Below are 16,672 nucleotides of genomic sequence, written 5' to 3'. Positions count from 1 at the left end.
ACTCTCTTGCTTTCCTGACTAGCCATGGACCACTACATGCCTTCAGTTTTACTTTTATTCACGACGTTGTCAATGGTATCACAATGAGTCCCTCACCTTGAGTCTACCATAAGACAGCACTATAGCCTCCATTGACTCAGCTTCAGGGTTTTTGTCTCCATTCTATCTTTTTACCTCATTGTCATGCATACTCTCAACATTATCATTGCCCTGTCTAGGCAACCTCTGAAATCTTTCTCATTGTCTACTAAAACTCTTTCATTTTCAAATCCCCAGTACTGATCTTTGAGTTAACCATTGCCATCTTTATTTATTATTATTATTATTATTATTATTATTATTATTATTATTACTATGTGTGTATTTATGTATGTTATACATATATACATGCAAGTATGGGCACACATGTGCTACAGTACTCATGTGGAGGTCAGACCACAACTTTCGGGAGTTGATTCTCTCCTTCCATCATGGGTTCTGGGACTCAAACTCATGTTATCAGCCTTGCATAGCTGAGTTATCTTACCAGCTCATGCTACCATCATTTATAGCCTGAACTCCCATATTTATAACCCTTCCAACACTCTCAATTCACATTCTCTTAACCTCTTCAACTCTAATAATCAATATTCAATGTTCTGCTTTCTAGCAGTTTGTATAATTATCATTTCCTCTTGCTACATTTCCCCCTTTGAAGGCCATAATGTTTCTGTACCAATTTGTAGTGCTTTGCATGGTATATGCTGTATAATAATTAAAGTATGGTGTATGGGGTCAGGATATCAGGTTTCAGACCTTGTATTTGAAACCTACTGGCTCCGTTTCCATGGGAGAAGTCTATCAGCTTGTCTGAATCTTAGTTCTGTTCTGTATAAAATGAACATGCTGATACGAGGACTTCAAATTGTTCTTGAGATTATCACACTTAGAATACTTGACACACAACTTACAGAGTACTTAATATTAACAATTGTCCTCACAAAGTGGAAAAACAGGTATTTTTCTTTTCTTATTGTTTGTGGTACTGGGGATTGCATCTTAGGGCTTTGTAAGTGCTGTGCAAGTACTTTATATCATTGGGCCATCTTTCCATCATTCAGATTGATTTTTTTCACAGGTGCAATATTGAAAGAACTTAAGAGCTTCAATTATGTGACAATAATGAGAAATGAAAATAAGAATTAGAATGGGCAGAAAGTGAATTTTAAAGCAAGGTTTCATTTCCCTGTGCCTTGTTTTCCTCCCAAAGATGTCAATGAATTAGTTCTTTGGGCATGAAGTTTTTTTTTTTATTGCATTGTGAAGTTATTACATAGGTCATGTTAAGAAGACTTAATATTTAATATTTGGATTAACATATTATATAAATCTAAAAAGTTACTGACATCACTTTATTATTCATCCTTTATGTACTTAAAGCAGGACATGAAAATAAGTGAACTACTTTCTTGCTAACATGCTCTGAAAAGGGATGCTTTGAAACACGATTCCCCAATGCACTCTTGCACAGTTATTTCAAAAGCCCTGTTGTTCTCACCTGTTACATTTGTTACCTTTGAAGATGCATTGTTTTGAGGTGCCACAATTAAAATGCCTGCTTATAGGAAAATGAACAGAACTGCCAACTATTAAACAAATTAACTCAAGACTCAGAAAGACAAAAATTGCATACTCTCTCCTCATATACAGATCTTAGCTTATAACATTTATATGTATGTACCTGAGTAGGAGTGGGTTTAGGTATAGGCTTGCAGCTGGGAGGGAGACTGTGGTAGTCTGAGTGTAATTGGCCCCCACCTGCTCACAGGGAATGGTCTCATTAGGAAGTGTGGCCTTGTTGGAGTAGGTGTGGCCTTGTTGGAGAAAGTATGACACAGTCTCCTTTTGCTGTCTGTGGATCCAGATATAGACCTCTCAGCCCCTTCTTCAGCACCATGTCTGTCTGCATGCTGCCATGCTTCCTGCCATGATGATAATGGACTAAACCTCTGAAACTGTAAGGCAGCCCCAGTTAAATGTTTTTTCTTTATAATAGTTGCAGGAGTCATGGTGTCTCTATACAGCAATAAAACCCCAACTAAGACAGAAGTTGATACCAGGGACTGGGGGATTTCTGTGATAGGCCTGACTATGTTTTTGTTTGGAGGAATGTAGAATTTGGTACTTTGGATTAGGAAAGCAGTGGAATGCTGTAGGAGCATGGAAGACAGTGGTGCTGAGGGTGATTTGAATTGTGGGGGTCTGGCTAAGGAGGTTTCAAAGGAGAAGAATTTGAGTGTGTGGCCTAGAGACTGTTTTTGTAATATTTTGGAAAAGAATGTGGCTGCTTTTTGCCTTTGTCTGAAAAGTTTGCCTGAGGCTAAATTGAACCATTTTAGATTAATTCTGTTGGTAGAGGAAATCTCAAAACAGCCTAGGATTGACTCTGTTGTGTGGTTATTAGTGTTCAATTTTATGAAGATCTATAATGAAAAGGAGCAAGATGAGAAAGGAAAAAATATAAAATGTACAATTTGAGGAGAAAAGGGGCACCAGGAAGTGGAATGGAGCTAAGTCCTGTGTTCAAGGAGATAAACAGATGAAAGATATTAAATGGAATAAAGGGAGTGGTGACCTCAGGGCAAGACTCCACTCAGCTAAGCTTCCAAATTGTGAAAAGGAATTAAAGAATTTAGGTCTAGGCATGGTGGTGCACACCTTTAATCCCAGCACTCAGGAAACAGAGGCAAGCAGATCTCCGAGTTTAAGGCCAGCCTGATGTACAGAGCAAGCTCCAGGACAGGCAAGCTTAGGTAGTGTAGGAAATCATCAATAACATAAAGCTGAAGATGTAACTGAACATGGGGGACATGTTCTAGCTCCAACAAACTGCAGAACTTGGCAGCTTTGACCACATGGTTCTGGCTTTAGAGTCAAGGTTAGAAAAAAGGCATTATGGAATCTCCCTCCATGACTAATGAAAGCCACTGAGAGCAGGTGTTTGGCAGGGGTGTCCCTGCATGGAAGCCCAGATGCCACGTGTGAAGCTCAGAGGGTGAATCCTGGATGGCCTTGGAGACACTAAGATGTTGCAGATTCCAGAACTATGGAATACTTGTCAAGGAGAGCTGCTAACAGAAAGTGGAACCAGCCCAAAAGAGAGAAGTGTGTTGTAGTCAACAAAGATAAAAGGAGTTAAAGATCTTAAGGGTGCTTTGACATCAGATATGGAGATACAGAGTTTGAAGTTTGCCCAGCTGGTTTTCAGTCTTGCTATATTCCGGTATTTCCTCACTATTCTCCCTTTCCTTCAATTTAGAATGGTAATGTCTATCCTGTGCCATTACATGTTGGAAGTATGTGATCTGATTTTTTATTTGATTACAGTTAAGAGATTACCATGAGTCTCAGAAGCGACTTTGGACTTTTATAGACTATTTTAAAGGGACTTTTGAAGTTGGACTAAATGCATTTTGCATTATGATGTTGTTGCAAGCTTATGGGGACCACAGATGGGAATGGACTAGTTTGAATGCAATTGGCTCCCATAAACTCATAAGGAGTGGCACTATTAGGAGGTATGGCTTTGCTGGAGTTGGTTTGGTATTGTTATAGGAAGTGTGTCACTGTGGGGGCAGGATTTGAGGTCTCATAAACTCAAGCTATGCCCAGTGTGGTACACAGTCTCTTCCCGCTGCCTGTAGATCAAGATGTAGAACTCTGAGCTACTTCTCTAGCACCAAGTCTGCCTGCATGCCACCATGTTTCCTGCCATGCCAATAATGGACTAAACCTCTGAAACTGTAAGCCACCCCAATTAAATGTTTCCCTTTATAAGAGTTGCTGTGATCATGATGTCTCTTCACAGCAATAAAACCGTAACTAAGACAGAGACTAAGAATGGTGGGTATGAAGGAAGAAAGGAGAACAATAGGGCACATGAGATATAAAACTGGAAAGAAGCTTTTGGAGAATGGAAGGGTACAAGGTGGAGCTGGGGATGGAGAAGTACATGGAGAAAAAGAATCAATGAAAAACTGAAAATTCCCCTGTGAGAGAACACACCCTACAAAATCAACTAAGCAGGGCTCATATGAGCTCACAGAGAATGAAACAGTAAGCACAGGGCCTGCAAGGGTCTGCACCAGGTCCTCTGTGTATATATTACGGCTGTTAGCTTGGTGTTTTTGTGGGTGTGTCTCTGAGTCTGTTGGATGCTCCTGGGACTCTTTTCCTCCTATTGTGTTGCCTAGTCCAGCCTTGATATGAGGTTTTTGCCTTGTCTTATTGTATCTTGTTTTGTTGTGTTTGGTTGTCGTTTCTTGGAGGCTTGCTCTTTTTTGATGGGAGACAGAGGGGGAGTGGATCCAGGGAAGAGGGGAGTAGGGGGAGCTGGGAGGAGTAGAGGGAGGGGAAACTGTGGTCAGGACGCATTGTATGAGAAGAATCTATCCAGTAAAAAAAAATGCCCCTGTGAAATGTAATACTGTGTATGTTAATTTAAAATTAATAACTAAATAAAAAGCCTGGGGCTGCCTTATCAACATGACCTATGAATATATTAGCAATTCCCTGAATGAGTAAGTCATAGAGCTTGCAAATATAGATAGAGATTGATGCAATACAATCTAGTCAGAGTCCTAGCTGCCTAGGATAGGAATATTTGACTCATAAAGGAAGGAAGGATGGGTGGGTGAAAGGATGTAGGAAGCAAAGGCTGCTGAAAAGAGAGTGAAGGAACATTTAAGAAGCATTAAACTAGTTAGTATAGTCTTCCTGACACATTTACTCTGTATATGTGCACACATATACACACTCTTCTCTAATTATCAGTAATTATGAGGAAAACTAACAGGCTAAACAGATGGCAATAATATAATAAATAAAACATTAATTTAGGTGGAATATGCCAAAAGTTAAGCAAAGACTATGTTAAAGAATAAAAATAAAACACATCTTGCTTGGTGGTGGTGGTGGTGGGCAGCACATGCCTTTAATCCCAGCACTCAGGAGGCAGAGGCAGGAGGATCTGAGTCTGAGGCCAACCTGGTCTACAAAGTGAGTTCCAGGTAAGCCAGGACTACACAGTGAGATCATATCTCAAAAATAACAAGAAACAAAGCAAAACAAAACACATCTTTAGGCCCTGACAAAATATTCTTCATTCTTCAGTTTTAAAATGAAGAAAATATATGCTTTGAAGAACTCACAGTAGAAAACAGGGTCCACAAACACTATATCTTTATGTCTTTATAAATAAATAATAGTTATATAGCTTTGGTCCAGGTACCTAAAACAAAGCTATATAAACAATTATTATTTTATAAAGACATAAAGATATAGTGTTTTTGGACATGAGTATGTAGAAAAAATGGGAAAAGTCTAAAAAGTTACATACTGAGTCGATAACAGAGTTGGTAGTCACAGGAGCAATCTAATCAGATACTGTTTTCATGCAGAGAAATTGTTCATTTACAGTTTATGTCTGTAAAAATGACAACGATTGCGAGCACAATAGTTGGTTAAATTTACCTAATCAGCTTCCCTTAACTATGTCCATCCTTTCGTCTACAGAGGGGAATTCCCCTCCAAGCTCTTAAACCAGTGGTTCTCAACCTTCCTAATGTTGTGACCCTTTAATTCAGTTTCTCACTCATGTCGTGGTGACCCCCAATCATAAAATTATTTACATTGCTACTTTATAACTGGAATTTTACTATTATGAATTATAATGTAAATATATGTGTTTTCCGATGGTTTTAGGTGACCCCTGTGAAAAGGTCATTTGATGCCCAGAGGGGTCATTTGCAACCCAGAGGTTGAGAAGCGCCGACTTAAACTTTTGTTCTTCAAGGAGTGAAGCTGATGTTGCAGCCTGAGCCCAAAGAAATACAAAGACATTTATGGTCTATATTGTCTTAGAACTCACAGTCTGAGTGGGTAGATAGTCTATCAGCAAGTGACAATTAATTGTACGTTTTAAGAAATGTAAAAATGAATGGGAAATGTGGACACGGTAAAGGAAAACCTCTTAGGAGAGATATTTAAACTGGGATTCACAGACAGAAAAAAAAGCAAGCAACAGGAGCTCATGAAGCAGAGCTTCCTAATTTGGACAAATCCTTAGCTGGTTATTGTGGTCGATGTGTGGTTAGAGAGGGCAGAGTGGTTTGCTGTGTCAGTGGAGTAGCCAAGGGAAACGAGGCAAATCCTTTAAGGTGTGGAAGCATTTAGATTTCATTTGAAGAATAAAAAAATCACCTGGGCATTTGGAGGAGATGAATGGTGTAGCCGACCCATAGCTGTAGACAATAACTCTGGCAATGGGGCAGAGAATACCAAGATTAGAAATAAGGAACCCAGTTTGGAAGCTCTTGCAATTGTCCTTTTGGGGGATGATAGTAACTAACTTGCACTAGATTGGTAGTAATAGACATTTTGGAGTCAACATTATGATAAAAAACAATAATAAATTACTCAAGCAGAGGGAAAGGTAAGTGACAAACAGAGCTCACTGAGAAAAGTGCTAGCTGCACAATAATGAGGACCCGAGACTGGATTCCTAGCACCCATATAATAAGCCATGTGTCATGGGCTATGTGGATAACTTCAGCACTATGGGGGAGCTAAAACAGGCAGATTCTGGGGATTGCTGGTCAGCCAGTCTATTGGAATGGGCAAGGTCCAGGTTCAATGAGTCCTTGTTTCAAAAAGTAAGAAGGAGGAGAAGGAAGGAGGGAAGGAAAGGAAAAAAAACACAACCAAGTAACAATATCAAAACAAAAGAAGAAAACCAACCAAGGTGGAGAGAAACAGGAGAAGGTACCCAAGCTCAACCTCTGGCCTCCACATGTGCACGCACAGGAGAGTATACTTGCAAACATGCAAGCACAAAGCGCACGCGCACGTGCACACACACACACACACACACACACACACACACACACACACTCACACACAGCAGAAAGAATACCACAGTGTCTGAAGCTCAACAATGTAAGACTTTATCTCATGCATAAAGAAAACTTGAATACTAATAAAATTGGGCTTAAGTATATTCTTTCAGGCCACTTTCCCAGACACTGTAGGGGATGAGAGTCACATGGAGACCAGCTGGGAGGCCAGCAGTGATTCCTGTGAGAGATGATGCTGGCCTAGACTTGGCTAAAAGCAGCATAGATGGGAAAAAGGGGGGCGGGTGAAGGAAGGGTGTTGGAGGTAGAATGAGCAGGGTTTCATGCTGATTGAGATGTAAGAGAGAAGGTCAAGCAGTGTCAAAGGTTAACTTCAGGTTCTAAGGCAGGAAAGAGTTTGATGGACATAGGGAAGTGAAAACAACCCACTGTGGCTAGTACTCCGAGGGTAGAAATGGAGCAGCGTGAGGAGGCGAGGTCAGGATGACCGGCAACAGTCCGATGGTTTCTGGATGAATAATGGCTTAGAAAGATGGTTCCAACACAGCAGGATGGCAGACAGCTGAGACTTGCCTCTCCTGAAAAGCCATTTTGGGAGCTGGGAATGGATCTTAGGTGCTTGCATGCTTGCCTGCCATGGGTTCAATCCCCAGCACCATACAAACTGGAATAGTGGTACACAGACTGGGAATCTCAGCACTCCAGAAGTGGAAGCAGAAGGATCATGAGTTCTAAGTGCTCCTCAGCTACAAAGAATTCTGAAATCAGTGTGGGTGACACAAAACCCTGCCCCCACAAAGCAACTTTGGTTGCAGGATAGGTATGGATTGAGATGAAGGAGATCAGTTAGACTCTCTTGTGGTGGCCTGAGAATGAGGATGATGTCATAAAGTTCATGTGGGGCAGAACTGGTCAGTTCATTTGGATTACCCTCTTATTTATATACATAGTAAAGTCCAGCTCTTCTTGGGGAGTTTATTGTCCTCTCATTTAATCTGTACAGTATGGTTTTTATTTTCCATTTCATTTCTATAAAAATCATTTTCATACAGTGGGAAGTTTGCCACTCTGATTAAACCCTCCTTTCCACACATTTTGTTGCTCTAAAATTGGTGAGTGTTGAGGATTTTGAAACTCTGTGAACCTTACCCTGCAATTCACTTCATTAGACACAGTCAAAAAGATAAGAAGGACTAGTTTATCCTTCCCAAATTATTAACTTTGCTGACATAAACTACATTCAAATGTAAGCACTTCTTAAGGCATTTTATCCATAAATAGCTTATTTACCTTAAAAAAACTTGCCTGTTCAGCAAGTGAGTACTTACATGTCCTAAAATTTCAGTTTAAATAGCTCCAGAGTCCTGACTTTTCCTGTATATCTAGGATAGAATTTGGTGTCTGTCTGTGGAGTGTTTAGAAAGCACTCTTAGACGTCGTGGGCTGGTAAGATGGCTCAGTAGATAAAGGTATCTGCTGCCAAGCATAATAACCCATGTTCAATCCCTGGAACCTACATGGGGGGAAAGAGGGAACCAACTCCCACAAGTGTCCTTTGACTTCCACACACTCGTGATGATCAGGAGTTCAAGGTCATCCTTGGCTACATAGTAAGTTTGAGGGCAGCCTGTAATATGTGTGACTCTGTCTCAAAAAACGGGGATGAGTTATGGTAAGAGCTTGTTTGGTATGAAGAGTAGAATAAAACATTTGAAAGTTATAAATTGAACCAAGGGCTAATATTCCTAATATGAAAAGAATTCAACAAGAAAATAAATTACTGTTAAAATTGATAATAGAAGCGAACAGATATTTCTAAAAGGAAGACCTATAAATTGCCAATAGATATATAAGAAATTCTTAAAATCTCTAATCTCCCTAGTGAGAAAAAAAAGGAGGCAAAGAATTTGAAAATGAACAAGGAGGTACCCCTCCTTGGGAGGTTTTAGAGGGAGGAAAGGGAAGAGAAATTTTGTTAATTATATTTGTGATGTATTGTTTCCTCCGATATACTGTGTCTCCCAGTAAAACTTGCCTGGAGATCACAGGAAAAAGCCATCCACTATATAGAAGTCAAGCAATGGTAGCACATGCCTGTAATCCTATCACTTGGCAGGCACAGATCTGTCTGTATCTATGTGAGTTCAAGGTCACACTGGGAACAGAGCCAGGCATGGTGGAACACACCTTAAAGTCTAATACTAGTTAACCGTGGAGGCCTGGAGGTCTGTACAGACAGACAGGAAGTGACAGAGCTGGGCAGGAAAAGGAAGTGATGTAGCTGGAGAGAGCAAATCAGATGGCAGAACAGCAAGCCATATAGGCATGGGTAGACGGGAAGTAACTTGCCTTTTGGAAGCTGCAGAATTGGTGAGGTGAAGTGTGGGAGCCCGTTCTGGGGTTCCTCGTGGCTTTACCCAGCAGGTCCGAATAGAGGATGATCAGGACCACGGGCCTGAGTGCAGGTGTCTGAGATGGCCTGCACTTGGCTGTGCTGGGGGAGGAGGTCTTTTGCTCCACCCCCTTGGCGTCTCTATAAAAACCCTGGGCCAGAGACAGTCGGGGCCCGTTGGAATAGGTTCCAGGCCCTCGCAAGGCTATCCTTTATTTTCTATCTGTTTATCTCCGCAAGATTCTCCGCCATAAATCCTTCTATCTAATATTTCCTGCTGATTGCACTCAAGAAAACTCTGGGAAGCTGTGGGGGTGGTGGGTAAACGCCCCACAGTGAGGTTAGCATGTGGCTGTTCCTATTTCTCTGATCTCTCTCAGGTTTTTACCCCTATATCTGGCTCCATGTTTTCTATTAATAAGATCATTTAGAAATTCGTCTACATATATTATAATCTCAAAAAAAAAGTTGAAACAAAAATTGGGCCCTTACTCTATGGCTAGGTAAGCTTATTTCCAATGTCATGAAAATGTGTTCCACCAATGACAAGAAGTTGCACCTATGAAGACAGTATAGTTTCCTAAATAAAACCTGCACAATAACAACACCAACTGATGTGCCAACATGGATGACAAAAATCGTACAAGGCTCAACCCCTAGATGAAGAGAGGGAGAATCAGTCTTTCCTAGGAACGAGCTCCCTGATAGGTTATCCAACCCCAAGTAGTCATCCCTAGAAGCTAATACATGTGAGCACACTAAATGGACTCAGCAGATTGCTTTTTTTTATGCATGTGTATATAGATACGTAAAAATTATAATTGAAGGAGAGACCTTAAAGTTGAGGGGGAATAGAGGGAGAATTGGGAGGAGTTATGGGACAGTATGAGGTGAAAATGATATGAGTACAGTACTCTTGTATGACATTCACAAAATGTTTAAAATAAAGAAAAAAATGCCAAGTCAAATATACAGTGACTTGAGGAACTGCATTAGATGTTTATCTCCAAGAATGAGGACATACATTATTTATTATTATTGTTGTTGTTGTTGTTATTAGTATTAGTATTATTTAGCTCTCTCCTCTAGCTGTAGTTATCACTTATAGAAAAATACCAAATGAAGAACATAAATAGCCAGGGCAAAGGAGTAAGGATATTTGGTTCCTGTATCACAAAACTATGACGAGCAAAGAGTGCAGAAAAATCCTGTAGGTTTATTGCATCCATGGAGGCAGCCTCTATGGGTCATGGAGGCACAGAAATGTACAAGGACACTGGGGAGATAGAACACATTTATACAACTGTATGGGCATGCACAAAGTGGATTGTCACCAGGAAAGAAATAAGGGCCCCCTGTTGTCCATAGTTTAGCATGGCACTAGCAGTTTGGCCTTGCTTTTTCTTGTTGCTGATAAATTATTTTATAGAGTATCAGCAACAGAGAAGGTCATTCTGTGACCATGATGCATCAAGGCAGTAGCAATAAATTGTGATCATGTATGAATACGGACTAAATGTGAACGATGTCAAAGCCACAAAAAATGACTAAGTAGTCCCCTATCTAGCTAATGTGAATGGCTATCGCTTTTTCATGAATGATGGTTTTAGCCTCTGGCTGGTCTTTGCCATTTATAAAAGAACTTATTTAGAAACCATCAACAACTTTTCCTGACTTTCTGATAGCATACAACTCCAAAATAAACCTAGATATCATGGTCAATATGTCCTGCTTTGCCCTGGAGCTTACTGGTTTTAGAACTGAAAGGACAACATTCTGGGAATTGCCATAATTTCAAACCAAATAAGATGGTTGGCCAATGTCCTGCTTCTTTAAATTCCCTAAAGCATGCCTAGTCTTACTGAGATGCTCCATGGTTTCTAAAAGTGCACATTTGGTTTTTGCTGTACAAAAAAGAGTGATAAGCCCTACATCTTAAACTACAAGGCTTCTTAAATTTTATTTCTAAGATTATAATATAATTACATCATTTCTCCATTTATTTTCCTCCCTCTAAACCCTCCCATTTACTATTCAAGATGTAGGACTTGGCAGTCCTAGTAGAAATGAGCTGAAGGAAAGGGAGGAGGAACCAAAGAGGAGGGAGTGGTCAGGTGCATGGGTTGCAGCGACTAGATTGGTTTTCTAAAATGGTAGTCTCCAGCTTTGATGAAGCACGAGGTGGTGGAAGGTGGAAGGTCAATCTATATGCTTTTGTGGTAGGGTGAATTGTTCCTCCATCCTTTGTGGCAAAGCAAATAGAACAAACCACTAAGGAAAGGATGGCAAGTACAAACTCACTTTCCCTTATGTTATGAAATAACCGCTCTGAATTATATTTATCAACTGCATCACAAGTAGTTTCTATATGAGGGCCATTTCTAGGAAGGGAGAAACGCAAGGCTAGACCAGTTAGCAGTGACAATACTACTAAAGGCAAAGCTGAAGTTACAGGTTTAATCATTCACAGTTGACATTGTTCATTGTTAAAAGTACAATATTCATTGAGTGAAGTAAAGGTGTATTGTTATATGCCAATAAATGTTAATTACTACAGTTATGATTTTGCTACATTTTATTGTTTAGGTTGTTATTTAAATTGACACATAAAAGCACAAAAGTTGTTCATATTAATGTGGTGACTTATGATGTTTCCATGTACATACATACATACATAAGTATGGGTAAATCTCTAACTCCTTAAACACTGATCATTTCTTTATGGTGAAACCATAAACATATCCTTATTTTGCTTTTAATACAGCTTACAGCATCTTGCTATCTTAAGTCCCCACTGTGCAATAAACAGAAATGCAGAGCTTCTTCCATCTAACTGTAGTAGTGTTTCTGTCCTGCCTCACTTCACTCATTGTTTTTTTTTCTATTTTATCTTTCTCTATTTCTTTCTCCTCCTCCCCTTCATTCCTTCTTCCTTTCTTCTCTCTTTTTCCCTCTCCTTTCTCCCTCATTTTTGAGAAGGATCTCACGGTGTAGTTCAGGCTGGCTCTGAACTTATGATCCTCCTGCCTCAGCCTTGCAAGTGTTGGAAGTATAGCCATGTATCACTGCCACCTGGGTGCTATGCTAACTTTATAAAGTGTGCTTATTTTATTTTATATGTGGTTTGAGATGGAGTTCTCACTTTATTTCCTATATTGTCCTCAAATTCTCCATTCTTGAGCCTCAGCTTCCTGAGCAGTTCTGATATCAGGGGTGTATCATGGTACTTGGCTTGCTGTGCTTAATTTCCAAACAGGGCTAATGGTGGACCTTTAAGAAATTATTGTCACTCATATATGTATCATATAAGTATGGCTGCTTCCTGTTAAAAAGTCTGTTCAGAGTCACATATTGACATGATGGTCCACGTGCCTTTTGAAGAGACTTACCATGAGTAACCCTTGGTAAATATTTTAAATTCAGCAATGGGGTACTCACACTTCACACAATGTTACTCCCTACTGTACACTTGCAAAGAAAGTTTTGAGACTAGGACTACTATTTAACTAGATACTGTTTGTATTTTAAAAATAGGAGGAGAGTCAATAGCAGAATATGGTAGTGCACAGCCAAAGAAACCCAGAACGCCCTGATCTTGAAGCTTGAATAAAAAAGGAAGTCATTTTTTGTTTGTTTGTTTGTTTTAGACTAGGTTTAATCTCCAATCTTCACCAGAAAGCTGCATTAATTTATTTCTATAAGATCAAAGGACTTATAAAAGTATAAGAACATTCAGGGGAGGCTAATGAGATTGTTTTAGCTTGAAAAAGAAATGTGCTCGGCTGTACCCCTAGCAATGCCTAGAGCATATTACAAAAGACAGCAAATAGAGTCCTGGTGTAATTTTAAAATTTTTGTACTGCTGAAATGCTTCTTCACCTGAGTTACCTATAGTCAGAGAAAGAAGAAGCTCAATTTCATAACAGTGTTAGTAAACTGCCATGTTTCAAGTGTATAACTCTTCTATTATTAAACAAGGTTTTATTGTTTTTCTTTTTATGGTTCTGAATTCTGCTTAAATGGGATTGCATTAATTTTCTTATAGACAATTCTTGCCCGTGAAAAACAACAAAATACTGTATTCATTTGCTTACAGCTCTTTCTCTGAAATAATAACCCTCTCTCGCAGGCCCTCTGGCTATGTCTGGGGTAAATAAATACATATACCCACCCACAGTATAGATGACTGGGTTCTAAAGTCTACTTCTTCACAGTTTTAGAAAACCATTGACTTTTTTCTTATGTTTTAAGTTTTTAATTAATTTATTTTTATTTTATGTTCATTGGTGATTTGCCTGCAGGTATGTCTGTGTGAGGGCAACAGATCCTCTGTAACTGGAATTATAGACAGTTGTGAGCTGCCATGTAGGTTCTGGGAATTGAACCTGGGTACTCTGGAAGAGCAGCCAATGCTCTTAACCACTAAGACATCTCTCCAGTCCATGAAAACCATTTACTTTTAAGTGTCATTCTTTTTTTCAAAATGAAAACATGAATTCCCAGAAGTACCTTCCCTTACACAGTTGATAAAGTAGGTTTACTGATGAACTCATGAAGACACATTTCCAAGGGTAATCTTTAGTTTTGGTAAGAATTCTTCTGCTGTGGACTTTTTCATGGGAAACATTTCTTAGGGAGTCATTTGCATGTATTCATCCCTTAGATAGACTCAGATCTCCGTGCACACAGCAGGGTCAGAGACTCCTCTCTGTCAGTTTCTCCAGCTTACAATTTGCTACTGTCTAATATTACAAATGGATCAGTTTTACAGTTTCATGGAAACACATACAACCAATTGTCCAGAGATAATGAATCCAACTGAAACATTTTAAATAACCCCAAAATGAAAATGTTATTTTAATGTCGACAGAGGTAAAGGTACAGCATATTAAAAAGCAGTTACACAATGCATGCTGAAGAAACTAATAAAGCTATGTAAACCTGAAAATAGGGATCCTTTCATTAGTTGTTCCTGGCCTTGGAACAAATTAAAAAATATTGACTAAGAATAAAATAATTTCAGGTTGTGTTGGGCCAGGAAACTTAATGTAAAATTGTAAGACTTCATTTCTTTGCCAGATCATACAGGAATTCTAGATGGGGAATACAGTTTTAAACCACACGAAAACATTAATTCTCTTAGGGAATCAGTCATTACTTACCAAAATTTGCCATCTCTATTGTCTGGTTGCCAGCCTCTGGAGCATTGTAAATCACAACAGCATCAGCATTCTTTCTACCCGCTGTTCGAATTTTTTCAGAAAATGTGCAATTACCTCTTTCTATCAGTGCGATCCAGGGCTTATCAGTGTTAGTAAATTCGGTGTGGTAGTCACAAGCTTGGTAGTTACTGTTGTTCTTAGGGATGCCCACCACTCCCATAGCATTAGCCACTGGTGAGGCTAATCCGTAGACACCACACTCACATGTTTCTGTCTTGGTATAATTGCTGGTTTCATTGAAGTAAGTCACAGTCACATAGGCATTCATTGAAAACGAAGCTGTACTTTGAAGTAAAAAGGTAAAAATTGCCAGGCAATGAAAAAAACTGTTCTTAGTCTTCCAATTCATTTCTTGTTCATTTGGTCATAAACACTTAAGATGTCTGCAGATATTTCCAACTATCAGTCACCATTGTCCACTAACGTCCCTTCTAAACAGAAGTTTGAAATTTCAGTTGCAGGCAGGTAACTGATCTCACCTCTAGCAACGTAAGCTCTGAATACATCAGCTCTTTTTCACTTTATCTACATCCCCTTCTGCTTGTCCCTCCTCCAACTGTACACACACACAACCTTTAGCCAGACTATCTTAGTAATTAACACTATCAATTTTACTCTACATATCATCAGGATAGGATGACTTCCTGCAGTGAATTTTTCCCTTCTTACTGTTCCAGCTAATGCACTTTGATAAACACGGAGTGGATTGGAATGAGGAACTGGACTCTCGGGAATCCCACGTGACAAGTCTGAAAGTCACCTCTCCTGGAATATTTAAAGCACAAAACTGGTTTTCCAAGCCCTGCTGAAATATGCTATCAACAGTTGAGCTGGGAATAAGTTAAAATCCCTAATTTTAATTGCTATGGCTCTAGTAGAAAGGATTTTATTACCTTTTCCTCTCCAATTTTGTGAATTACTTTCTGAGGAGGTTCCCCAAGGAATAGCCTCTGTTACCTCATTTACTCGTTAGAAGTAAACATACTTTAATAGTTCACAATCTCTTTGAGTACAGTGCCTTGCCCATGGTAGACAATCAAATATTTGTTCATTGTTATCTGAAGGCTGCTGGGTTCCATTATTTCTACTCAGGTTTTACACTCTCTAAAGGGGTGTTTAAGCCTTCATTTTAAACACTGAGAGCTTTTACATTTCCCCCCAAATGTATAGAAAGCTTTATTTCACTGCCCTCGTTTCAAGCAAGGTTTTAAATTGCGATTATAGTAGGCACTGGCAGCAGTTGCACACATATTGCCAGAACGTCATAGCGTCTGGGCAATTTTCTGGGATGGGGAGATTACAATGTGTGCTAAGGGCTGCTGAAGGAATAGATGAGCAGGCAAGACAAACAAATATCTGGAGTCTCATTGGGCCAAGAGTTAGCAATCTCTACAAACAGGTATCAGGCTGTTGGAGGAAGCAGAAAGCTACCAGGTCAAAAGGAAACTAGTTACACTGGCAGTCCAAAGTCCAAGGTAAGTAGTCAGGAGGACGGGGGAATCCAGCAAACAGCCCATCAGAAAATAGAAAATACTGTTGACGGACAGGAGTAATGGAAGTGCTTCTTTTTGTCTTTTCTTGTATGTCTAAGATACTGTTGTAAGCATATTCATACTATAATTAATAACTACAATTGAATTGAAAAATGTCAAGGTCTCAGGTCTTATGTTCTATTCAAAAGTAAACACAAGCTGTTCACAGTTTTTCTTTGAACACTACCATTTTGGTGTGTTAAATATAACAGAAATGATAAGACTGAAAAGCTATTACTATTAATGTCATTGTCCCAAGCTAATTTTCTGAGGGCCAATTATTAGTGATAAATTTCACATCAGCATTCAATATGCAACATAATGAATTTCCAGAAAGTTAATTTCAACTTTTCTATCAGGAAAACTCATGAAATCATTTAAACATAGATTCATGACAAGCTAGTGAAATATGATAGAAGTCGGGTTTCAATGATCCTAAAACACTCCTTTCAACCCACATTTTGCTTCTGGACAAGTCACATTATTATGTCCATTCAAAACAACAGCTCTCCCATACCATTTTGTGGCAGTGCTGCTGTACTGAGGACAATGTCACTAAACTCTAGGGTTAAATCGATCTGGAGGTTGAAATGCATGACTTTATATGTTATCAGAACTGTATAGCTTGTATAT

The 16,672-nt window shown here is 39.3% G+C and overlaps 1 protein-coding gene across 1 annotated transcript in view; it reads right to left on the bottom strand.

Annotated features, from left to right (window-relative positions):
* Rnf128 (ring finger protein 128) overlaps positions 1-15,145 on the bottom strand; it is a 109,383-nt gene extending 94,238 nt beyond the window's left edge. The window contains exon 1 of the mRNA XM_037199470.1: positions 14,448-15,145. Coding sequence (XP_037055365.1) covers positions 14,448-14,856 — 409 coding nt within the window. The 5' untranslated portion in view covers positions 14,857-15,145. The remainder of the gene's footprint in view (positions 1-14,447) is intronic.
* Positions 15,146-16,672: the final 1,527 nt, after the last annotated feature.

The sequence above is a fragment of the Peromyscus leucopus genome, chromosome X (assembly GCF_004664715.2).
Source record: "Peromyscus leucopus breed LL Stock chromosome X, UCI_PerLeu_2.1, whole genome shotgun sequence".
Taxonomy (NCBI): Eukaryota; Metazoa; Chordata; class Mammalia; order Rodentia; family Cricetidae; genus Peromyscus; species Peromyscus leucopus.
Note: the sequence above shows the minus strand (reverse complement) of the source record. Positions and strands in the feature narration are given on the sequence as shown.